The sequence below is a fragment of the Pseudophryne corroboree genome, chromosome 6 (assembly GCF_028390025.1).
Source record: "Pseudophryne corroboree isolate aPseCor3 chromosome 6, aPseCor3.hap2, whole genome shotgun sequence".
NCBI lineage: Eukaryota > Metazoa > Chordata > Amphibia > Anura > Myobatrachidae > Pseudophryne > Pseudophryne corroboree.
Genome location: NC_086449.1, coordinates 350,119,944 through 350,145,150, shown reverse-complemented (window position 1 = coordinate 350,145,150; position 25,207 = coordinate 350,119,944). Strand labels below are relative to the sequence as shown.

The following is a 25,207-nucleotide window of genomic DNA, read 5'->3' as shown; positions in this document are numbered from 1 at the left end:
ATGTCCACTTAACCACGGACATGTGGACAAGTGGAGCAGGGCAGGGTCAGGACTATATGACTGTGACAGCCCACTGGGTAGATGTATGGACTCCCGCCGCAAGAACAGCAGCGGCGGCACCAGTAGCAGCATCTCGCAAACGCCAACTCTTTCCTAGGCAGGCTACGCTTTGTATCACCGCTTTCCAGAATACGCACACAGCTGAAAACCTCTTACGGCAACTGAGGAAGATCATCGCGGAATGGCTTACCCCAATTGGACTCTCCTGTGGATTTGTGGCATCGGACAACGCCAGCAATATTGTGTGTGCATTAAATCTGGGCAAATTCCAGCACGTCCCATGTTTTGCACATACCTTGAATTTGGTGGTGCAGAATTTTTTAAAAAACGACAGGGGCGTGCAAGAGATGCTGTCGGTGGCCAGAAAAATTGCGGGACACTTTCGGCGTACAGGCACCACGTACAGAAGACTGGAGCACCACCAAAAACTACTGAACCTGCCCTGCCATCATCTGAAGCAAGAAGTGGTAACGAGGTGGAATTCAACCCTCTATATGCTTCAGAGGTTGGAGGAGCAGCAAAAGGCCATTCAAGCCTATACAATTGAGCACGATATAGGAGGTGGAATGCACCTGTCTCAAGTGCAGTGGAGAATGATTTCAACGTTGTGCAAGGTTCTGATGCCCTTTGAACTTGCCACACGTGAAGTCAGTTCAGACACTGCCAGCCTGAGTCAGGTCATTCCCCTCATCAGGCTTTTGCAGAAGAAGCTGGAGGCATTGAAGAAGGAGCTAAAAGGGAGCGATTCCGCTAGGCATGTGGGACTTGTGGATGCAGCCCTTAATTCGCTTAACAAGGATTCACGGGTGGTCAATCTGTTGAAATCAGAGCACTACATTTTGGCCACCGTGCTCGATCCTAGATTTAAAGCCTACCTTGGATCTCTCTTTCCGGCAGACACAGGTCTGCTGGGGTTGAAAGACCTGCTGGTGACAAAATTGTCAAGTCAAGCGGAACGCGACCTGTCAACATCTCCTCCTTCACATTCTCCCGCAACTGGGGGTGCGAGGAAAAGGCTCAGAATTCCGAGCCCACCCGCTGGCGGTGATGCAGGGCAGTCTGGAGCGACTGCTGATGCTGACATCTGGTCCGGACTGAAGGACCTGACAACGATTACGGACATGTCGTCTACTGTCACTGCATATGATTCTCTCAACATTGATAGAATGGTGGAGGATTATATGAGTGACCGCATCCAAGTAGGCACGTCACACAGTCCGTACTTATACTGGCAGGAAAAAGAGGCAATTTGGAGGCCCTTGCACAAACTGGCTTTATTCTACCTAAGTTGCCCTCCCACAAGTGTGTACTCAGAAAGAGTGTTTAGTGCCGCCGCTCACCTTGTCAGCAATCGGCGTACGAGGTTACATCCAGAAAATGTGGAGAAGATGATGTTCATTAAAATGAATTATAATCAATTCCTCCGCGGAGACATTGACCAGCAGCAATTGCCTCCACAAAGTACACAGGGAGCTGAGATGGTGGATTCCAGTGGGGACGAATTGATAATCTGTGAGGAGGGGGATGTACACGGTGATATATCGGAGGGTGAAGATGAGGTGGACATCTTGCCTCTGTAGAGCCAGTTTGTGCAAGGAGAGATTAATTGCTTCTTTTTTTGGGGGGGGTCCAAACCAACCCGTCATATCAGTCACAGTCGTGTGGCAGACCCTGTCACTGAAATGATGGGTTGGTTAAAGTGTGCATGTCCTGTTTTGTTTATACAACATAAGGGTGGGTGGGAGGGCCCAAGGACAATTCCATCTTGCACCTCTTTTTTCTTTTCTTTTTCTTTGCATCATGTGCTGATTGGGGAGGGTTTTTTGGAAGGGACATCCTGCGTGACACTGCAGTGCCACTCCTAGATGGGCCCGGTGTTTGTGTCGGCCACTAGGGTCGCTAATCTTACTCACACAGTCAGCTACCTCATTGCGCCTCTTTTTTTCTTTGCGTCATGTGCTGTTTGGGGAGGGTTTTTTGGAAGGGACATCCTGCGTGACACTGCAGTGCCACTCCTAGATGGGCCCGGTGTTTGTGTCGGCCACTAGGGTCGCTAATCTTACTCACACAGCTACCTCATTGCGCCTCTTTTTTTCTTTGCGTCATGTGCTGTTTGGGGAGGGTTTTTTGGAAGGGACATCCTGCGTGACACTGCAGTGCCACTCCTAGATGGGCCCGGTGTTTGTGTCGGCCACTAGGGTCGCTAATCTTACTCACACAGCTACCTCATTGCGCCTCTTTTTTTCTTTGCGTCATGTGCTGTTTGGGGAGGGTTTTTTGGAAGGGCCATCCTGCGTGACACTGCAGTGCCACTCCTAGATGGGCCCGGTGTTTGTGTCGGCCACTAGGGTCGCTAATCTTACTCACACAGCTACCTCATTGCGCCTCTTTTTTTCTTTGCGTCATGTGCTGTTTGGGGAGGGTTTTTTGGAAGGGACATCCTGCGTGACACTGCAGTGCCACTCCTAGATGGGCCCGGTGTTTGTGTCGGCCACTAGGGTCGCTAATCTTACTCACACAGCTACCTCATTGCGCCTCTTTTTTTCTTTGCGTCATGTGCTGTTTGGGGAGGGTTTTTTGGAAGGGCCATCCTGCGTGACACTGCAGTGCCACTCCTAGATGGGCCCGGTGTTTGTGTCGGCCACTAGGGTCGCTAATCTTACTCACACAGCTACCTCATTGCGCCTCTTTTTTTCTTTGCGTCATGTGCTGTTTGGGGAGGGTTTTTTGGAAGGGACATCCTGCGTGACACTGCAGTGCCACTCCTAGATGGGCCCGGTGTTTGTGTCGGCCACTAGGGTCGCTTATCTTACTCACACAGCGACCTCGGTGCAAATTTTAGGACTAAAAATAATATTGTGAGGTGTGAGGTATTCAGAATAGACTGAAAATGAGTGTAAATTATGGTTTTTGAGGTTAATAATACTTTGGGATCAAAATGACCCCCAAATTCTATGATTTAAGCTGTTTTTTAGTGTTTTTTGAAAAAAACACCCGAATCCAAAACACACCCGAATCCGACAAAAAAAATTCGGTGAGGTTTTGCCAAAACGCGTTCGAACCCAAAACACGGCCGCGGAACCGAACCCAAAACCAAAACACAAAACCCGAAAAATTTCAGGCGCTCATCTCTAGCATATATGGGAACAACTGACACGTGTGTAGCATGTCTGCATTCGTAGATTCTGAAATATTGCTTTGTGTTTCTTTAGGCACTACATCAAAACTTGCTCCAGCCCTATAGCAGGTGCAGTTTCCCCACCAAGGTATAGTCTCCTACGTGAGCATTATGGGTCACATCCGCAACATATCTCTGAGAATTTTTTGCAATCCCTACCCCACCCCTCCGTTACATCCCAGTCAGTATCCAGGAATGCCCCTTTCTGCTACCATTCATTTAAATTCCATATGTGTCTTTGTACTTACAAATTCAGGACACATGCATGGTGCTGGCTGTGGTATGACTTGTTGACAGTCATCATGTCGACAGTAATCAGGTTGACATAAGAGTGTCAACAGAGTCAAGCTGTCGTCGTGCAGCATATTGACCGTAAACATGCTGACGTTCATCATGTCTACTGGGATGATATGTTGAGATGATGAACTGTTGACAAACTACAGGTGGCCCAGCTGTGCCCACCAGCCCACAGGTGGTCCAGCTGTGCCTTACCTTCTCCCGGAGGCTGTGTCTGCTCCTGCATTTTCTTTTTGGGTCCCAGCGCTCATGTGAGAGTCCCTTCCAGCGCGGACCTGTGATGCTGCGGGGTTCTGGTGCGTATTTCTTCCCCTAACCCTCCTCCTGGTGCCTAACCCTAACTTCCCCCTGCAGCCTAAACCTAGCCATTGGCATCCTCAAACTGACAACATTTCACAGCGCTGCGCAGGCAGGGGCGTAGGCATAACTTTGTTGGCCGTAGCAACATTTTGAAGGGGCCCCCGTCCCACTGCTTCTAGAAAGAATTGTCTCTGCAGCAGTTGTTCATTTTATGCCCCACAATCGGGCCCTAATTACTTTTCTGAACCATAGCAGTTTCCTATAGTAGATTCATGTTATACGCCATAATAGTGCCCTAGCTCATGTTATACCCCATAGTAGTGCTCTATGGTTTATTTTATGAACCATAGTAGTGTCATAGTTCACATTGTAGGGCTGCCAGTACACATTATCAGTGCCGTGTGTAGACATTTTAGCACTGTGTGCAAGAAACAGCATCGGCGCCCCCCCCCCCCCCCCCCCCTTATTTAAAAAAGGGCCAATGTGCGCTGCAGGCATGCCCAAAAAATATGGGGCGTGGCTTCATGGGGAAGGGGTGTGGCCACAAAATAATACCAATTCATATTACGCTGCACAGTAGTCCACATTATGTCCCCTGTAGGGTAGTGGGGGTTAAACAGAAAGAGACCTTCGTTTATTCATAATATGCAGCTTATACTGCTGCCCTAGGCTGCGAGACATTGGTGGCAGTGTGAGAAAAGCCAGCACTGAGGTGATTCGTTGAAAGAAGGAGCCGGGCTCGCTGCGAGTTACTGCAGCGCTGACGGGCTCCAGTAACTTTTGTCTCCCCAGTATTTACCTGTTCCTGACGGAGGCCGATCCAGCAGGGAAGTGGCAGCCGTGGCGGAGAAGGTCTGTGATGACAGTCGCAGCCCACGCTGAGAGGCGGTCCTTAGAGTGCAGTGACTGGCCTCACCCGGTGCCTGTCTGTAACGGAGGCGGAGACCAGTAGCTTGGGGCTGCGGGCGCCAGGCAAGCAGAAGCGGAAGGAGCATTAGTCAGCGCGGGGGTGGGGGGGGGAGATAGTATGCGGCCATTTGGGGAGTCGGGGTGTATGTAAAGGATGCGCCCACAAGGCAAATGCACTGTGGGCAATGCACCTTCTGCATACACCTAGTTACGGCCCTGCACATTATGCAGCACAGTACCCCAAATTCATCTTATGACATAGTGTACCCAGTTAATATTATGCCACTTTACCGTGTTGCCCCCAGTTCATATTATGCAGCAGTTTATTGTCTCTGCTTCATAATATGTCACATTACAGTGCTTCCACAGTTCATATTATTTAACATTATAGTGCACCACGTCATATTGTGCCACATTACAATGCCCACTTTTCATATTGTGTAACATTATGATACCCTCCAGTTAATTTTATACCATTTTACAGTTAACAGGTCCACGGCATACCTAGATATATTGCAGGCCCGACGGAAAAAGTTTGTAAGGGCCCCATTGTACCAACCTATGGTGAAAAATGTATATAGCACATGTAACTGTGACAGGGAAGTTGGGTCCCTCGCAGCTGCACTCCCTGCACCTATGGTAGCTACACCCTTGTGTGCAGTGCAATGAAGGATGAAACGAGGTATCATTACGTCATTTATTAAATCGTATAGTGTGTACGGGCACCCTTGTATGGTCCAGTGGGAAAGGGAATTCGTCCTGACCATCGATAAGATTGCCCACCACTTTAGTGTGTACCCGGCCTATCAATCGATTTTTAGGTGGGTTCAGTATATGGCACTATACATGTTCATTCCTCCCACCATTACTCATTCCAGGAGGGACAAAATGCTCTGTTCCTGGACTTTCCTCTAAATTAATGGTTGCCATCACCTGTGATTAACTAGTTAATTGGTAAGAAAGGTGTTTCTACTGACACAGGTGATGGTAATCAGAAATTAAGGCGTAAGTCTGGGAACAGAGCATTGTGTCCCTCCTGGAATGGGTCATGTTGGGAGGCAGGGTCGGACTGGCCCACAGGGGAACAGGGGAAACCATCGGTAGGCCCCACTACGTGTGGGCCCTCCTCCTCCTCTAGGGATCAGTTCCAAACTCTATCCTAGTGCACTTTAATTGTGCATTATACATATGTTACATTATACTTCACAAGAATATGGTTTATTATACATTTACCAAGGGGCACAGAACATACTTGCCTACCTGACCCTCTCCATGAGGGAGAAAATGCTCTGTTGCTGGACTTTCCTGGTAATGTATGATTGCCATCACCTGTGGTGAAACACCTTTCTTATCAATTAACTAGCTCACCACAGGTGATGGCAATCATACATTACCAGGAGAGTCCAGCAACAGAGCATTTTCTCCCTCATGAAGAGGGTCAGGTAGGCAAGTATGGCACAGAACATGTACTCTGTAATGGTTAGCCAAACCTCGGTGGTGGCTGGCCACACCACCACTGGATCCTGGCCACACCCTTAAGCATGGGGCCCTACAACAGCATTCCCATGGTGGGCCCTTTATGCCCCAGTCCAACACTGTTGGGAGGTATGCAGTTACATAATCACAGGTGTGCAGACAGCAGGCCTATACTGCATGGAGAGTCTGTGATGCCTTCACAGTCGTCCTGTAATCTCACAATATGAGCTGTAAAGGGTAATCAGATCCTTCTCTGACTCAGCCAGTGTGGCCATATGAGAAGTAAGGAGCAACAGCTGAAGGAGAAACAAGAAAAATGTGGGTGCAACGCTTTTAATGTCATTACTTCTTTGGTGATTAACACTACAGAGGATCTGTAAATATTTAATGGAACAGCATATAATATAACTAGGCTTCCATACTATAGCTTTAACCGAGACACTAATGAATTACACAGGTTCTGTGGCTGGCTGACGTCAAGCCTGTATTTCACCTGGTTTCAATCAGCAACAGAACCTGTGTAATACATGAGCATCCAGGTTTAGAGGGCTTGTAGGTAAATATGACCTACCATACAAATTTAGTGACATTACACAACTGTGGGCCAAATGTAATAGAGTGAGAGATTTGGTAATGTTTTTCTTTTTTTGTTTTTTAAAGTGGCAATCATTTACACTGCATCACTGCAAAACCAGGTTGATCTTGCTGTGTAAATGATTGCCACTTTAAACAAAACTGCAAAACCTTACCAAATCTCTCACTTTCGGAAACTCTCACTCTATTACATTTGGCCCTGTGTCTTGAAAATTCCTTATAATTTGTATAAAAAAAAGTATTTTCCTTGTAACATTGAATAAATGGAGCTGAACACAATTATTCTTGTGCCATAGGGGCATACTTATTAATAGCCGTTTCGGAGGATTGAGCATTACTTATGTATCAGAGCTATTGAATATGAAGATATCACTGCAGATATCAGAGATATTGGTGGTAGTCCCTCTATTTTCAGCTGCATAAGCAGTCCTTACAGCCTACGGAGTTTGGCCCTCATAGTTAATGCATTAGCCATTTCAGCGTACAGGCTTCATTTTCACATTTTTTTTTAGTTGGAACATGATCTTCGAATTGCCTATACTTACAGTATGCATGTGCTATCCATTGGCCAAGTATGCACAATAGGCAACCCGACCCTGGCAGTAATATGTTCCGGCAAGAGAATTCTGATAAACAGGCAATAACAATAATTACTTATTGCCATAATACTATATTTTACTAAAAATGGAGGGCTTTGTTTTGAGTAGGACACAGTGGTGATCAGCAGCGGCTCCTACCTTGTTAGAGGAGGAGGGCTGCCTCTGCTGCTGGGTCTCCCCCTCCTTGTACCCGCCGCGGCCGCCGCCTGGATCCAGGCACCTGTGCTATTTACAGTTCACAGATGCCGGAACCTGGCACACGCGCAGTAACGTCAACGGTACTGTGTACTCGCAAACCCACGGCTTCTATGGACTGCATCTGCTGCAGCCCATAGAAGCCGGCTAGGGCTGATGAGGTAGGGAGCTGGTTTCCTGCAGGAAGTATAGGTAGAGGCGGATTTAGGGGCGAGGGCGCCCCTAGGCACAACAGTAACAGCTGCCCCCACACCTGCATAATTTTATTATTTTTATTGATTGCCAAGTTAATACAATAATTTAAAAAAAGCCACTAACTATGATTTTCTTTCTTTTTTTCTTTTATTATATATACATATTTTCTAAATAGGGCAGCTTACAGGGGCAGTATGTGCATGTCCAGCCCATTTACATTCCATTCAAGTTGTCATATGGTACAGTACAGTGGAAATATTTATCAGTTACTGGTACTTTTTGGGCTGACAGTACCAACACAAGCATCAAGTGCCGCCTCCAAACAAGTGCCGCCCCTAGGCACGTGCCTCATGGGAAATTCTCTACTGAGTATAGGAAGTCACTGCCAGTCACAGTGAAGCCAGTGTTTCTTCGTGCTTCATACATCATTCTGTTGTGTACCCAGGATCCGATAATGGCTGGGAACACATCGCTCAATCAGTGGGGGAACTAGCGAGTGGTGGGCCCAGGTGCAAAAAATAAGAATTTACTTACCGATAATTCTATTTCTCGTAGTCCGTAGTGGATGCTGGGGACTCCGTCAGGACCATGGGGAATAGCGGCTCCGCAGGAGACAGGGCACAAAAGTAAAAGCTTTAGGATCAGGTGGTGTGCACTGGCTCCTCCCCCTATGACCCTCCTCCAAGCCTCAGTTAGGATACTGTGCCCGGACGAGCGTACACAATAAGGAAGGATTTTGAATCCCGGGTAAGACTCATACCAGCCACACCAATCACACTGTACAACCTGTGATCTGAACCCAGTTAACAGCATGATAACAGCGGAGCCTCTGAAAAGATGGCTCACAACAATAATAACCCGATTTTTGTAACAATAACTGTGTACAAGTATTGCAGACAATCCGCACTTGGGATGGGCGCCCAGCATCCACTACGGACTACGAGAAATAGAATTATCGGTAAGTAAATTCTTATTTTCTCTGACGTCCTAAGTGGATGCTGGGGACTCCGTCAGGACCATGGGGATTATACCAAAGCTCCCAAACGGGCGGGAGAGTGCGGATGACTCTGCAGCACCGAGTGAGAGAACTCCAGGTCCTCCTCAGCCAGGGTGTGCCCCTGACCAAGTAGCAGCTCGGCAAAGTTGTAAAGCCGAGACCCCTCGGGCAGCCGCCCAAGATGAGCCCACCTTCCTTGTGGAATGGGCATTTACATATTTTGGCTGTGGCAGGCCTGCCACAGAATGTGCAAGCTGAATTGTACTACACATCCAACTAGCAATCGTCTGCTTAGAAGCAAGAGCACCCAGTTTGTTGGGTGCATACAGGATAACAGCAAGTCAGTTTTCCTGACTCCAGCCGTCCTGGAAACCTATATTTTCAGGGCCCTGACAACATCTAGCAACTTGGAGTCCTCCAAGTCCCTAGTAGCCGCAGGTACCACAATAAGCTGGTTCAGGTGAAACGCCGACACCACCTTAGGGAGAAACTGGGGACGAGTCCGCAGCTCTGCCCTGTCCGAATGGACAATCAGATGTGGGCTTTTGTGAGACAAAGCCGCCAATTCTGACACTCGCCTGGCCGAGGCCAGGGCCAACATCATGGTCACTTTCCATGTGAGATATTTCAAATCCACAGATTTGAGCGGTTTAAACCAATGTGATTTGAGGAATCCCAGAACTACGTTGAGATCCCACAGTGCCACTGGAGGCACAAAAGGGGGTTGTATATGCAGTACTCCCTTGACAAACTTCTGGACTTCAGGAACTGAAGCCAATTCTTTCTGGAAGAAAATCGACAGGGCCGAAATTTGAACCTTAATGGACCCCAATTTGAGGCCCATAGACACTCCTGTTTGCAGGAAATGCAGGAATCGACCGAGTTGAAATTTCTTCGTGGGGCCTTCCTGGCCTCACACCACGCAACATATTTTCGCCACATGTGGTGATAATGTTGTGCGGTCACCTCCTTCCTGGCTTTGACCAGGGTAGGAATGACCTCTTCCGGAATGCCTTTTTCCCTTAGGATCCGGCGTTCAACCGCCATGCCGTCAAACGCAGCCGCGGTAAGTCTTGGAACAGACATGGTACTTGCTGAAGCAAGTCCCTTCTTAGCGGCAGAGGCCATGAGTCCTCTGTGAGCATCTCTTGAAGTTCCGGGTACCAAGTCCTTCTTGGCCAATCCGGAGCCACGAGTATAGTTCTTACTCCTCTACGTCTTATAATTCTCAGTACCTTAGGTATGAGAAGCAGAGGAGGGAACACATACACCGACTGGTACACCCACGGTGTTACCAGAACGTCCACAGCTATTGCCTGAGGGTCTCTTGACCTGGCGCAATACCTGTCCAGTTTTTTGTTCAGGCGGGACGCCATCATGTCCACCTTTGGTCTTTCCCAACGGTTCACAATCATGTGGAAGACTTCCCGATGAAGTCCCCACTCTCCCGGGTGGAGGTCGTGCTGAAGAAGTCTGCTTCCCAGTTGTCCACTCCCGGAATGAACACTGCTGACAGTGCTATCACATGATTTTCCGCCCAGCGAAGAATCCTTGCAGTTTCTGCCATTGTCCTCCTGCTTCTTGTGCCGCCCTGTCTGTTTACGTGGGCGACTGCCGTGATGTTGTCCCACTGGATCAATACCGGCTGACCTTGAAGCAGAGGTCTTGCTAAGCTTAGAGCATTGTAAATTGCTCTTAGCTCCAGTATATTTATGTGGAGAGAAGTCTCCAGACTTGATCACACTCCCTGGAAATTTTTTCCTTGTGTGACTGCTCCCCAGCCTTTCAGGCTGGCATCCGTGGTCACCAGGACCCAGTCCTGAATGCCGAATCTGTGGCCCTTTAGTAGATGAGCACTCTGCAGCCACCACAGAAGAGACACCCTTGTCCTTGGAGACAGGGTTATCCGCTGATGCATCTGAAGATGCGATCCGGACCATTTTTCCAGCAGATCCCACTGAAAAGTTCTTGCGTGAAATCTGCCGAATGGAATCGCTTCGTAAGAAGCCACCATTTTTCCCAGGACCCTTGTGCAATGATGCACTGACACTTTTCCTGGTTTTAGGAGGTTCCTGACTAGCTCGGATAACTCCCTGGCTTTCTCCTCCGGGAGAAACACCTTTTTCTGGACTGTGTCCAGAATCATCCCTAGGAACAGCAGACGTGTCGTCGGAGACAGCTGCGATTTTGGAATATTTAGAATCCACCCGTGCTGTCGTAGAACTACTTGAGATAGTGCTACTCCGACCTCCAACTGTTCTCTGGACCTTGCCCTTATCAGGAGATCGTCCAAGTAAGGGATAATTAAGACGCCTTTTCTTTGAAGAAGAATCATCATTTCGGCCATTACCTTGGTAAAGACCCGGGGTGCCGTGGACAATCCAAACGGCAGCGTCTGAAACTGTTAGTGACAGTTTTGTACCACGAACCTGAGGTACCCTTGGTGAGAAGGGCAAATTGGGACATGGAGGTAAGCATCCTTGATGTCCAGGGACACCATATAGTCCCCTTCTTCCTGGTTCGCTATCACTGCTCTGAGTGACTCCATCTTGATTTGAACCTTTGTATGTAAGTGTTCAAATATTTCAGATTTAGAATAGGTCTCACCGAGCCGTCTGGCTTCAGTACCACAATATAGTGTGGAATAATACCCCTTTCCTTGTTGTAGGAGGGGTACTTTGATTATCACCTGCTGGGAATACAGCTTGTGAATTGTTTCCAATACTGCCTCCCTGTCGGAGGGAGACGTTGGTAAAGCAAACTTCAGGAACCTGCGAGGGGGAGACGTCTCGAATTTCCAATCTGTACCCCTGGGATACTACTTGTAGGATCCAGGGGTCCACTTGCGAGTGAGCCCACTGCGTGCTGAAACTCTTGAGACGACCCCCCACCGCACCTGTTTGTACGGCCCCAGCGTCATGCTGAGGACTTGGCAGAAGCGGTGGAAGGCTTCTGTTCCTGAGAATGGGCTGCCTGCTGCAGTCTTCTTCCCTTACCTCTATCCCTGGGCAGATATGACTGGCCTTTTGCCCGCTTGCCCTTATGGGGACGAAAGGACTGAGGCTGAAAAGACGATGTCTTTTTCTGCTGAGATGTGACTTTGGGTAAAAAAGGTGGATTTTCCAGCTGTTGCCGTGGCCACCAGGTCCGATGGACCGACCCCAAATAACTCCTCCCCTTTATACGGCAATACTTCCATGTGCCGTTTGGAATCTGCATCACCTGACCACTGTCGTGTCCATAAACATCTTCTGGCAGATATGGACATCGCACTTACTCTTGATGCCAGAGTGCAAATATCCCTCTGTGCATCTCGCATATATAGAAATGCATCCTTTAAATGCTCTATAGTCAATAAAATACTGTCCCTGTCAAGGGTATCAATATTTCCAGTCAGGGAATCCGACCAAGCCACCCCAGCGCTGCCCATCCAGGCTGAGGCGATCGCTGGTCGCAGTATAACACCAGTATGTGTGTATATACTTTTTAGGATATTTTCCAGCCTCCTATCAGTTGGCTCCTTGAGGGCGGCCGTATCTGGAGACGGTAACGCCACTTGTTTTGATAAGCGTGTGAGCGCCTTATCCACCCTAAGGGGTGTTTCCCAACGCGCCATAACTTCTGGCGGGAAAGGGTATACCGCCAATAATTTTCTATCGGGGGAAACCCACGCATCATCACACACTTCATTTAATTTATCTGATTCAGGAAAAACCACATGTAGTTTTTTCACACTCCACATAATACCCTTTTTTGTGGTACTTGTAGTATCAGAAATATGTAACATCTCCTTCATTGCCCTTAACAAGTAACGTGTGGCCCTAAAGGAAAATACGTTTGTTTCTTCACCGTCGACACTGGAGTCAGTGTCCGTGTCTGTGTCGACCGACTGAGGTAAAAGGACGTTTTAACGCCCCTGACGGTGTTTGAGACGCCTGGACAGGTACTAATTGGTTTGCCGGCCGTCTCATGTCGTCAACCGACCTTGCAGCGTGTTGACATTATCACGTAATTCCTTAAATAAGCCATCCATTCCGGTGTCGACTCCCTAGAGAGTGACATCACCATTACAGACAATTTGCTCCGCCTCCTCACCAACATCGTCCTCATACATGTCGACACACACGTACCGACACACAGCACACACACAGGGAATGCTCTGATAGAGGACAGGACCCCACTAGCCCTTTGGGGAGACAGAGGGAGAGTTTGCCAGCACACACCAAAAACGCTATAATTATACAGGGACAACCTTTATATAAGTGTTTTTCCCTTATAGCATTTTAATATATATAGTCATATCGCCAAATAAGTGCCCCCCCTCTCTGTTTTAACCCTGTTTCTGTAGTGCAGTGCAGGGGAGAGCCTGGGAGCCTTCCCACCAGCATTTCTGTGAGGGAAAATGGCGCTGTGTGCTGAGGAGAATAGGCCCCGCCCCCTTTTCGGTGGGCTTCTTCTCCCGTTTTTCTGAGACCTGGCAGGGGTTAAATACATCCATATAGCCCCCAGGGGCTATATGTGATGTATTTTTAGCCAGAATAAGGTACTATCATTGCTGCCCAGGGCGCCCCCCCCAGCGCCCTGCACCCTCAGTGACCGCTGCTATGAAGTGTGCTGACAACAATGGCGCACAGCTGCAGTGCTGTGCGCTACCTTATGAAGACTGAAAAGTCTTCTGCCGCCGGTTTCTGGACCTCTTCACTTTTCGGCATCTGCAAGGGGGTCGGCGGCGCGGCTCCGGGACGAACCCCAGGGTGAGACCTGTGTTCCGACTCCCTCTGGAGCTAATGGTGTCCAGTAGCCTAAGAAGCCAATCCATCCTGCACGCAGGTGAGTTCACTTCTCTCCCCTAAGTCCCTCGATGCAGTGAGCCTGTTGCCAGCAGGACTCACTGAAAATAAAAAAACCTAACAAAACTTTTACTCTAAGCAGCTCTTTAGGAGAGCCACCTAGATTGCACCCTTCTCGGCCGGGCACAAAAATCTAACTGAGGCTTGGAGGAGGGTCATAGGGGGAGGAGCCAGTGCACACCACCTGATCCTAAAGCTTTTACTTTTGTGCCCTGTCTCCTGCGGAGCCGCTATTCCCCATGGTCCTGACGGAGTCCCCAGCATCCACTTAGGACGTCAGAGAAATATGCTTTGGACTCCCATCCTGCTATTTGACTCCCTATACATGTGACACATATAGCATACCTCCCAACGTTCTCATATTCTGCAGCTGGACTTTTTGCGAGTACCAAAGAGGGCATGGCCTTTTGATCACTAAGCCACGCCGCCTGTAGTATGATGCTTTGGGGGCATGACCGCATGTCACACCCCAGTTTCTCATTCTAGGGGTAAGCCCATCACTCTGGCAACCGCTGGTCTGCCCCCAGCCTCTCTAGGCACTAAATGCAAGCAGCACCCTTTCACCAGTGTCAGCAGAGCTCCATATACATATTTGTGCAACAGTGAAGCTCCCCTCCTCCTCATCATCCCTCAATCTCCTAATGTGTAAAGTAGAAAAAATGTCTTATAGTGCGCGCCAAAAAATGGGTATGGCCAAATGCCACATGGGGTGTGGCCAATTAAAATGGGGGCGTGATACACATATGGGGGGAGGGGCAGATACACATATGACCCCAATAGTGTCAGATACACGTTGCCCCACAGTGCCAGATACACATTGCCTCACTGTGCCAGATACACAAATGCCCCCACTGTGTCAGATATACATTGCCCCCCAGTGCCAGATATGCTCCTAGTGCCAGATATACCCCCAGTGCCAGATACAGATATGCCCCCAGTGCCAGATACAGATATGCCCCCAGTGCCAGATACAGAAATGTCCCCAGTGCCAGATACACATGTCCCCCCAGTGCCAGATATGCTCCCAGTGCCAGATATACCCCCAGTGCCAGATACAGATATGCCCCCAATGCCAGATACAGAAATGTCCCCAGTGCCAGATACACATGTCCCCCCAGTGCCAGATATGCCCTCAGTGGCAGCTATGCCCCCAGTGCCGGATACAGAAATGCCCCCACAGTGCCAGATATGCTCCCAGTGCCAGATATGCTCCCAGTGCCAGATATGCCCACAGTGCCAGATATGCCCACAGTGCCAGATATGCACACAGTGCCAGATATGCACACAGTGCCAGATACACATGTCCCCGCAGTGCCAGATATGCCCCCAGTGCCAGGTACACATGACCCCCTTTCCCTGCTGCTCACCGCTGCTGCTGTGCTGTCCTGTGTGTGAGGGGAGGAGAGCACAGCGTACGCCTCTCCTACCTCTCAGTCTCCGGCTGCGGTGCGGGTCTCTACCTTTAATTCAGCTCCGATCCGTGAGCCAATCAAAGCTCGCGGTCCGGCAGCCAATCAGGAGAATTGGCTGCCAGTCCGTGAGCTCTGATTGGCTCACGGGCCGGCGCTGAATTGAAGACATTGAGGGTAGGAGAGGCGCACGCTGTGCTCTTCTCCCCTCATGCAGCGGCAGTGAGCAGCAGGGAGGGAGCGAGCAGTGGCCCATTGGCGTGGGTATGGCGTACCCACGGCTAAATTGTGAAGGGTACGCTGTACCCACCCGTACCCACCCACTTGCACCCCTGATTATACCCCCCAAAACCATACAGAGGGCAATAGGGCCATTATTATGAATTGGAGAAATGGTTACACATAAGCATAACAATGCTGTGCTGAGGCTATGCTTTGACTCGTAATTTGGAGGGTCATAGTCACTAGCAGAATATATTTAAAATATATACACACACACACCTTTGTAACAAGCATGTTGTATGTAACATATATACATAATAAGTAGAGACCCGTTTCTGTGCATTTATCAGGGTGCCATGTGAGGAGTCAGCACAGGTGTGAGCAGAAATGTTACTATAAAGTACAGTAATAGAGCATAATGGGGACGAATGTAGTCACCTACAGCTGTGTGATGAGTGGCTCCTCGGCTTGCAGCACGGTGCTGGCCCGTTGACAGGGAAGAGTGACTGTCCCCAGCAGCGCAGCTAGAGTTAGCAAGGCACATTGCTAAAGTACTAGCCGCAGGGCATCTGTGCAATCAATGTCCGCCTCGGCTCAAAGCTGTACCCTGTGGGAGGGGGTGGAGCAACTGAGACTCGGGAGGAAGGAAGAGGCGGGGAGGATCCGTTGCTCCGTGCAATTGAAACTTTGAGGGAAGGGGACGGAAAGAACGGGAGGGTCCCCCTTCTCTCCTCTGGCCAGGCGACCTAGTCCAGGCTCCATAGTTACGGTCCGTGGCTGCCGCTGCGCAGTGCGTACAATTCTGACATGGTACTGCCGGCTCTGGGCCCCTTTATATCGGTGGGCCCCAGTGCATTGCACCGTCTGCACTGGTGGAAGTTCCGCCACTGCGCTCAATGTGTACCCAGCTCTACACAGTAAAGATAGCCAACAGTCTGCACATGTGCAGTAGCACATCAGGTTAGAGGTCACACTTCCATGCAGACTCTGGGTCCTAGTGCCTGGAGTGTAAGCGCAGAGTGATGCTCTCTCAACATAATGAGCAGAGCAAGCCTTTGGGAGATACTTGGGCTGCCAGAAAATGAGGGACTCTGACAGATATTGGAGATAGGTCCTGTTAGGTCTGTTTGAGTCCCTCCATTTCTGGCAAGCTACATCCAGGGGATCCTTAATATATGCACTTACCCCCGTAAACGAGTGTCTTTAGAGGAAATCACACCATCTTCCTCCCTCCCCCGTGTTCTCTCTCCCTCTTTTTTCCTCTCCACCTCCTCGTCCCATCCCCCAATTTTTGGGTTTTATCCTCTTCTCTGTCTAACTCTCCACCACCCCCCACCCCCCCACTTGCTCTCTCTTCCTTCTTTTTCACTCTGTTACCCTTTTTTTTCCACCTTTCTTTTCTCTCTATGCTCTACCTTTCTTTTCTCTTTTTTTTTTATTTGAGTGTATGTCCTAACAGTAGTGGTCCCATACAATGCAGATCATTGTGGACATGCACGCATGTGCTTCAAGTACTGTGCCAAAGTAGGCAAACAGAGCATGGTGTTTGCATAAATTAGTGGAAAAGGTGAGTGGACTGTCCCAGGGTGGGGCACTTGCTGGGCATGCTGAATGTCATTGGTGACAGTCAGAGCTGTAAGCGTCACATCCAGTTCACTACATGCGTTTGCAAATGCACATGAACATGCCCAGTGCATATTATTAACTGCAGATATACCAAATATGAACCATTTAAAATTGACATAAATGTTTTTCTTTCTTTTTTTTTTTTATGTGGTTTGTACTGTATTGTTCTAGCAAAGCTTAGGAAAAAACAAAAATATCTTATTCTTATCCACATCTTTTATATGAGCACCAATAATCATAAAAGTTATCCAGTGCAGCAGCCCCCCTCCCCAGTTGTTCAGTATTGGTATGTGCTAGTGCCAGCAGTTGTGGGATATTAGCCAGTGAGCTCTGCAACACAAGAGGTACTGGGGATTAGTGTACAGATTTTGCACACTATAAATGTTCCAAGAACATTTTCACATTATCAGTGTTCAGTAAAGCAGAAATGGATGAAGAGCAGCGGCAGGTGCAGAGTGAGGAATAGATTTCCATAGTTCAAATTTGGTACAGTTCTTGGAAGGAGCAGGTCCGACAGCATCTACAGGAGTGCATGGCAACTTCAGTGGGACTGTGGCTCGGAGATTAGATCTGCGGTAGCCAGAGCCGGCCTTAGCTATAGGCAGGCTAGGCATTTGCCTAGGGCATCCAAGCATGTCTAGAGGCATCCAAGCATGTCCCTGCAGTATCTCATGCTGGGAGGGACAGTCCGCAAACTAACTGTTACTTTCCAAATGTATTCAATCAGTACTTGTATACACTGCTGTTTACATTTGTAAAAAAAAAAATGCACACTGTGCCTTAAACTTCCTCTGACATGCTTGAATGCCCCTGACTTGCGAGACCTCAGACAGACAGCAGAAGCCAAGTAAATGCAATTCCTGGACCTGTGACATTTTCACTGACTATATAAGGTTATTACTGGATGGCTTCTATAACACATGTGTATTTTGGAAGACTGCTTCACAGAAACCTGACATCACCTATACTGCTTGTGCACATAGGGGAGGGGGACCCTGTTATCCTGTGTCCCTTATCCCTGTGCAATTCCCAGGTGTCTGCAGGGACATAACATGGGCAATGTTCTCCCCACACTTTATTTCCTAGTCAGTCCATGCCGTAAAATTCCCCTGCCACCCAGCACTGTAACGTGGTCAGTAAGTTGTGTTGTGCTTTTCTATATGAAACATCAGTGCAGCATGACTTTCAGACACATCAGACTGGAGGGCAGAGCATATCACTCCCACAGTATAAAGTAAAGGGCATGCAGTAACAGACACCAGCAAACACACTGAATAGTGAAGAGAATGGACAGTTTCTACTTTCTACATGTTTGATACTGGTCTTTTTGTATAACCAGCAAGTGTGTCAGTATCTGTGGCAGTATATGTGTATTATGGGCATTACTAATGTGGGGCATATGTGTAAGGTGCATTACTGTGTGGCATTATGTGTATTATGGGCATTACTAATGTGGGGCATATGTGTAAGGTGCATTACTGTGTGGAATTATATGTATTATGGTCATTACTGTGTGGCATTGTGCAGAGTTGAACTGGCCCACAGGGTAACCTCCCGGTGGGCGCCACTACCTGAGCGTTGCAGGTACAGATGCAGAACTAGCGGCGGAGCTAGGGGGCACCAGACAAAATTTTGCCTAGGGCATCAAATTGGCTAGGGCCGGCTCTGGCGGTAGCACAGAACCCATGCAATGAGAGATATCTTGTACAAGGTAATGTCTGTCTGTAATGAGGACATTGGGGGTAATTCCAAGTTGATCGCAGCAGGAATTTTGTTAGCAGTTGGGCAAAACCATGTGCACTGCAGGGGAGGCAGATATAACATGTGCAGAAAGAGTTAGATTTGGGTGGGTTATTTTGTTTCTGTGCAGGGTAAATACTGGCTGCTTTATTTTTACACTGCAAATTAGATTGCAGATTGAACTCACCACACCCAAATCTAACTCTCTCTGCACATGTTAAAGCTGCCTCCCCTGCACATGGTTTTGCCCAACTGCTAAAAAAATTCCTGCTGCGATCAACTTGGAATTACCCCCATTATTACTACATAGTTGACCTCATTGGAGAGGCTTCTAAAATATTATCATCTATGGAACCACAAAGTTGCATTTCATATGCAATAGAAAATATTGGCCTCATTTAGAGTAGACTGAAGTGAAGTCCAAACATAAGCATATATTTCATGCATCAAATTATTATAAGATATGTAAAGCTTAAACAGTGTATATATAGGACTGTGTGAAGAAATGCTCAGATCATGGGGACCATTCCGAGTTGTTCGCTCGCTAGCAGTTTTTAGCAGCCGTGCAAACGCATAGTCGCCACCCACGGGGGAGTGTATTTTCACTTTGCAGGAGTGCGAACGCCTGTGCAGCAGAGCGCCTGCAAATACATTTTGTGCAAAACAAGACCAGCCCTGTAGGTACTTATCCTGTGCAATGATTGCTGCGACGAGTGACATGGTAATGACGTCAGATACCCACCCGTCCACGCCTGTGTTTTCCAAACACTTCCAGAAAACGGTCAGTTGACACGCAGAAACTCCCACTTCCTGTCAATCTCCTTGCGTTCGGCAGTGCGATTGGAATAGTCGCTAGAACCAGTGCAAAACCACAAAGGACTTTGTGCCCAAACGATGCGCATGTGCATTGTGGTGCATATGCATGCGCAGATTAGTCGTTTTTTTAACTGATCGCTACACAGCGAACAGCGGCAGCTAGAGATCAACTCAGAATGAGCCCCCATATACAGTAGATGTGGCTAGAATAAGTACATGACAGTGCCGTGGTGATTGCAGTATCTTTGCTGTTTAGAAAGTGCAATTAAAAAAACCTGTGTGCTCCTCCACGTAAGTAAATAGCACCAATGCTGTAGCCTGAGCTGTTTACAGTTAAAGCAGGTGGAAAACAAGCATGGGCTTCCTACAGCACAGGTAACCAGCTCCAGGTTATGCCATGCTTGGCTGGCCACACTATGGGACCATTTGTTAATTATAAGGTTTTACACCTTGTAAACAAAATGTATTATTGCAGATTATTGCAGCAATAACAAATTATGGCCTGTGGGGATGTAATAAAAATGACATGCAAGGATCACTACTTTCAGTATTGGTGGCCGACCTCGCTACTGCTCATGCATTCTTGTTTACCTTTTCGTTATACAACTAACTACATGGGGAATCTTATTTCTTCATATTCAAAGTTCTCCATAGACATTATAATTATGGTACTGCTTTGGGAGAACTGTTCCACTGAGACAGTTTAAAGAGTTTCCTAGCACTGTGGAATTAAAAAAAAGACATTTGTAGATGAGTGTACTGCTGACATGAAGATTGGGGATCAGTACTAAATCCCGCTGGACAGGATCCCGGCGGTCGAAATAACGACGCCGGAATCCCGACTACACAATTCCGACAGGGGTGGCGAGCGGAACGCAGCCCCTTGCGGGCTCGCTTAGCTCGCCACGCTGCGGGCACGGTGCCTCGCTATGCTCGATACACTAATTTATTCTCCCTCTCTGGGTGTCGTGGACACCCACGGAGGGAGAATATGTCGGGATTGTGCCGGTCGGGATTCCGGCGTCGGTATTTCGACCGCCGGGATTCCGTCCGGCAGGATCTTGACCGCATCCCGAAGATATACAGTAGGTTTAGCAACAATGCAAAGACATCCTGTGGTATTTCTATATTGCTCTACCGTACTTGTACCAGGAGCATAATGAGAACTTTGTGGGCCCATAACAAAAGGGACTGCAATTATTTTAGAAAGATAACTCTCTCTTGCTCAAGTTCATTTTATGCTCCATAGTAGTGCCCTAGTTCAAATTATGCAATACAGTGCCACCAGTTCATATTATGCCACACAATTCATCCAGTTTACATGAATCCACACAGTGCTCCCAGTTAACATTATACCACATTGTAGTGTCGCTGATTCACATTATGAAACAGTGCTCTACGTTCATACAGTATGCCACACGGTGCACCATTTCACAGTATGCCACACAATGCTCCCAGGTCACATCTTTTGCACTGTTTAATACTTGTCAGGCCGCCTCCCAATCCCATAGAAGCCTGTACACGTATACAATTCACGTCTGTATTGTATATGTGTATACCGGTGTCAGCACCAGGTCAAGCCGGGGACACATTGCTCTGCTGATCGGGAATGTTAACCCGATCAGCAGGGTGATTGTACAGGGTGTACCCTGCTTTAGACTGCAATTTGTACATTTTAAGCTGGACACCTTAGGGTTCCATGTAGAATTGGACACAGTCCCATTACCTATGTGTAAATATTCTGTCACAAAAAGGCATACATATTTGTTAAGTTACATATCTCTCAAGAAATATCCAGTTCAAACAAAAAAACCAAAATGACCCCCCGAAAATCAGGTGCTGGTATGCTTACTGTTAGGGAGGCCAATCCCGGGCCATTTTTTCAATCCCGGATATTGGGATTGAAAAAATGCTCAATCCCGGGATATCCAAGATTGGCTTTTCTGCTGTGTGTCCGCCCCCCCGCGCACACATAACTCACCATACTGTGGGGAGCGGAAGGGTGGGAAACTTCCTTCGGACTTGGCGGAGAGTGACGAGCGACTCTCCTTTGGGTTCGGCAGTGGGTCACGGGCGTCTGACTGCAACGCGTGACCTCTGACGTCATGTCACGCTGCGCAGGGGGAGCCGGGAGGAAGGAGCCGAGCAGTGTTGAGCGCCCTGAGGGCTAAAACACACTACACGGTTGTTGCCGGCCGGGAAAAAGCCGGACGGCTTTTTCCCGTGCCGGCATTGTAGTTAACAGTGTGAGGGGTAGGGTCCCTTCACACTGCACGGCCCCGGCCCGGCTGCCGGGTTGCAGCCGGGTCTCACCACTGGAAGGTCCGGCGGCCAGGCGGCCGCCGGGCCGTCCTTGGAGCCAGTGAACCGTGTGTGTGAAGGGGAGCTTTCACACACAACGATTTCTTCTGCAGCCGTGTCTGATGCTGCGCATGCGCACAGCATCACACACGGCTCAAAGCCGTCCTGTGTGACAGACACTGCCGGTTTCTCCCGGATGGCAAAAAGCCGGACAAACTTTGTCCGGCTTTTTGCCATCCGGGGAAAACCGGCTAGTGTGTTACAGCCCTGAGGACGCTCAATGCTGCCCGGCAGTAAGAAAACACAAAGGGCCGCTTGATCCCGCAATCCCCGGGATTAGACCTATAAATGGATGCAAAATTGTAGTATAAAATGTAGTAAAATACACCACACCCACATACATTGCATATCTCTTTTAAAATTCAGTGGGAAACTAATTTTATGCAGTAATCCAAATGTAACTGACAATTTCTAATTCAAATAGATACAGTAGCTGCATCTTGATACATTATAGCCATGATGCCTGCATTTGGCTGTCAATCACCAGTGCTGGAATGCTAAAATAATAACTGTAGATTATGAAGATAAACTTTTGTTTTAACACTGGCTCTCATTTTACTACAGTATATTAGCAGAATTCACAGTATCTGACTGGAGACCTTGTCGCAGTGTCCTTTATGTCACCAGTGTACTGAAGCTGTATGTGTGGATTTCCCTGAAAGTAATATTACAGTATAAGGGGATGTTTGGCAGATGCTGATCTGCATAATGCTCTGTAGCAGATGTGTTGGTAAATTATCATTCCCACTAAAGGGTTCATCTGCCCTGATTAATGCATAGTGGGTAATTTATAAAAGAAACTCCCTACAGTATCTCCTAAAACTTTACCACCAGCTATTGCCAGCAGTAGTCCCTGTCCAAGAAAATTTGGGTTGGTTCCACTGGTGAGAGCTTTCCCATTGGGAAGCCTATTTAAGGGGGATTACTGCATTTCATGTACCGCCTCAATCCTTTTACTACAATCATGTTTTGTTTTGTTTTTGTTTTTTTAAACAGATTACAAGTTGATACATATTTTTTTCCATTAGACTTCGTTGGACCTGGCAAAGTTGTTTTATACATCTGCAGATGTACTGTATTCAGGACTGGCTGGTGAAATGGTTAGACTCCTTTTACCACGGACGAACTGGCTGTATACAGCCCTGGCATATTGTTGTGCGCATGTACCGCAGGAGCACGTGAATGAAAAGTGTGAGTGGTCAAGGCTCATGGGGGTGTGCCATGAGTCACAGTGGCCTGGCCTCGCGGCACACCACCGTCTCTGTATGCCGGGCGGCCGAGCAGAGGGCCGGGTTGCAGAGTTGCTGGGCCCGCCCATGTCTTTTGTGAGCCAGGCAGCCAAGCACAGTGCTGGAATGCTGAGCTGTTCATCCAACCAACCACAGTCTCTCTGCATGTCTGGGCCAGCCCATCAGGCCATCTGCGCTTCCTGGATTTGCCAGATGGGCAGTCCGGCCCTGCCTCTTATCATTGCCAATATTGCCAGTGATTACAAAGATTTTCACAGCCATCTTCTGGGTATTGGTGTCCAACGAATCGGCATGTTGCTAAATTTGACGTTCTGTGGTATATTTACTAAAAGTCAATGTTGATCAATTTTTTTGTCGATATTGGGTACATTTTTGATCGTTTTTATGTTTCAAGGTCTAAATCACACATTTACTAACAGATTATTTTTGGCATTTTTTTGTAAACAATGTCAAAAATCATCTGTTGGTAGATGTGTGATTTAGACCCCCTTAAGCACAAAATCAATCGACCATAAATCAACTAAACATCAATCAAACATCAACCAAAATCGACTTGTAGTAAATGTACCTCTCTGTATCCCAGTCTCATGATATCCAGGGAAGTAGGGGATCAATATGTGAGATCTGAAGATAATTTCAAATTTGTGAGACAAAGAAAAAAAATAGTTTCAATTAGCTTTTCTATTGATAGAAAATTGTACATTGAATCTAATTTACATCTTTACATTATTCCCGTTGTCGGTTTTATCTTATTCAATACCTAAAATAGAAAAGATAGCAATAGTTCAGCCAAATTCATAATGGTTCTTCTAGTGATTTCCACTTCAATTGCCATGACACAAGCAGTGTTGAGCTTTCTAAAATTAAAAAATATAGAAATTGACGGCAGATAAGAACCACCTGGCCCAACAAGTTTGATATGGAACACATAAAAGTGAATAACATGTTACAGTTATAAATCTTTTTCTCCCCAGGTTACAGTCTCCACAGGAGCATTTTCTTGGAAGTCGCAGGCGGCTGATTTAATAAGAAGAAAATTTAAAGGATGGGCACGCGGAGACCTATGAATCGTATAAACTCTGGCAATGGGAGGTACTATGACTCCCATGGGAGTAGCAATGGGAGCACAAGTGACAGTGAAGACAGCAATGGCTCAGTCTATTCTCCCAGAGCAGACAGTCGAAGTTACCTGCTAAATGTGAGGCCTGAGAACAGGTGGGAGACATTCATTCTCTGTTGTGTTCATTTTGCACCAAATTAAATTCTGTACACAAAAAAAACCAAGAAAAATTCTGAATAATTATTTTGACATCTACCAAACCCAGCCCAAGCATATACAACTTTCCTCCTTGCTCACATGGAGCACTTTATCGTGTTGTTCAAGTGAGTGGGCTCCATATTGTGCTTTGGTAAACAAGGTCATTTCCAGCGTCTCACTCCACACCCCTCAGCTGCTTAATCATAACAAATGTGTGTTTTGCTGTATGGATTGATTGCACATTTGCATTTTGGTGTCTCTTTTGTATTTCCATAGAAAGCTTCTGTTATCAGAACCAACAGACAGGTAGTCAAATAATATGGTTACCACTTCTAATGTATAGTACACAATACTCAGGTTTTCCATTTTGCTCGCTTCAATTATAGACATGATTAGGTATCATATTAGGGAACAAGGGTGCACAGGATATGGTTGCTATGCATGCACTGCCATCACCACATTTAATACTGTATAGCTGTAACCACTGGTCAACGTATTTTTTGGCATACATGCAGATACAGATATATCACTGTTTTACAAACTAATAGTGTGTATATGAGAGCTCTGTTGCAGAATATGCTTCTGTATCAAGCATTATCATGCAAGGAAGATTGTGGGATAAACCTTACAGTGATAAGTACCTGAAAAAGTGACATACCTACTGTAGCATGGAGGTTTAATAGGCAGATGGTAGGAGAGAGCGCACCTTCACTACAGAAGGACTGCGCAGTGATAGTTTAAGAAACAGCGCCATCTCCAGCCCTAGTTTAGCTTCCCAAGCAATACTCAGCCTACAGCTGTTGAAATTCTTCCTTGTATGAGACGTGTTTTACCCTTGTTTTCATGTGTTGCACCCTTTGCTTTGTTCTCGTTTC

General features: G+C 47.5%; 1 protein-coding gene across 2 annotated transcripts in view; it reads left to right on the top strand.

Annotated features, from left to right (window-relative positions):
- Positions 1 to 25,207, top strand: part of ALPK3 (alpha kinase 3) — a 204,118-nt gene that overhangs the window by 43,642 nt on the left and 135,269 nt on the right. For both annotated transcript variants that reach the window (XR_010179291.1, XM_063926567.1), the window contains exon 2: positions 24,049 to 24,289. Coding sequence is in view for 1 of the 2 variants with exons in the window: in XM_063926567.1 (XP_063782637.1) it covers positions 24,120 to 24,289 (170 nt within the window). In the remaining variant the exon portion in view is untranslated. The remainder of the gene's footprint in view (positions 1 to 24,048; positions 24,290 to 25,207) is intronic.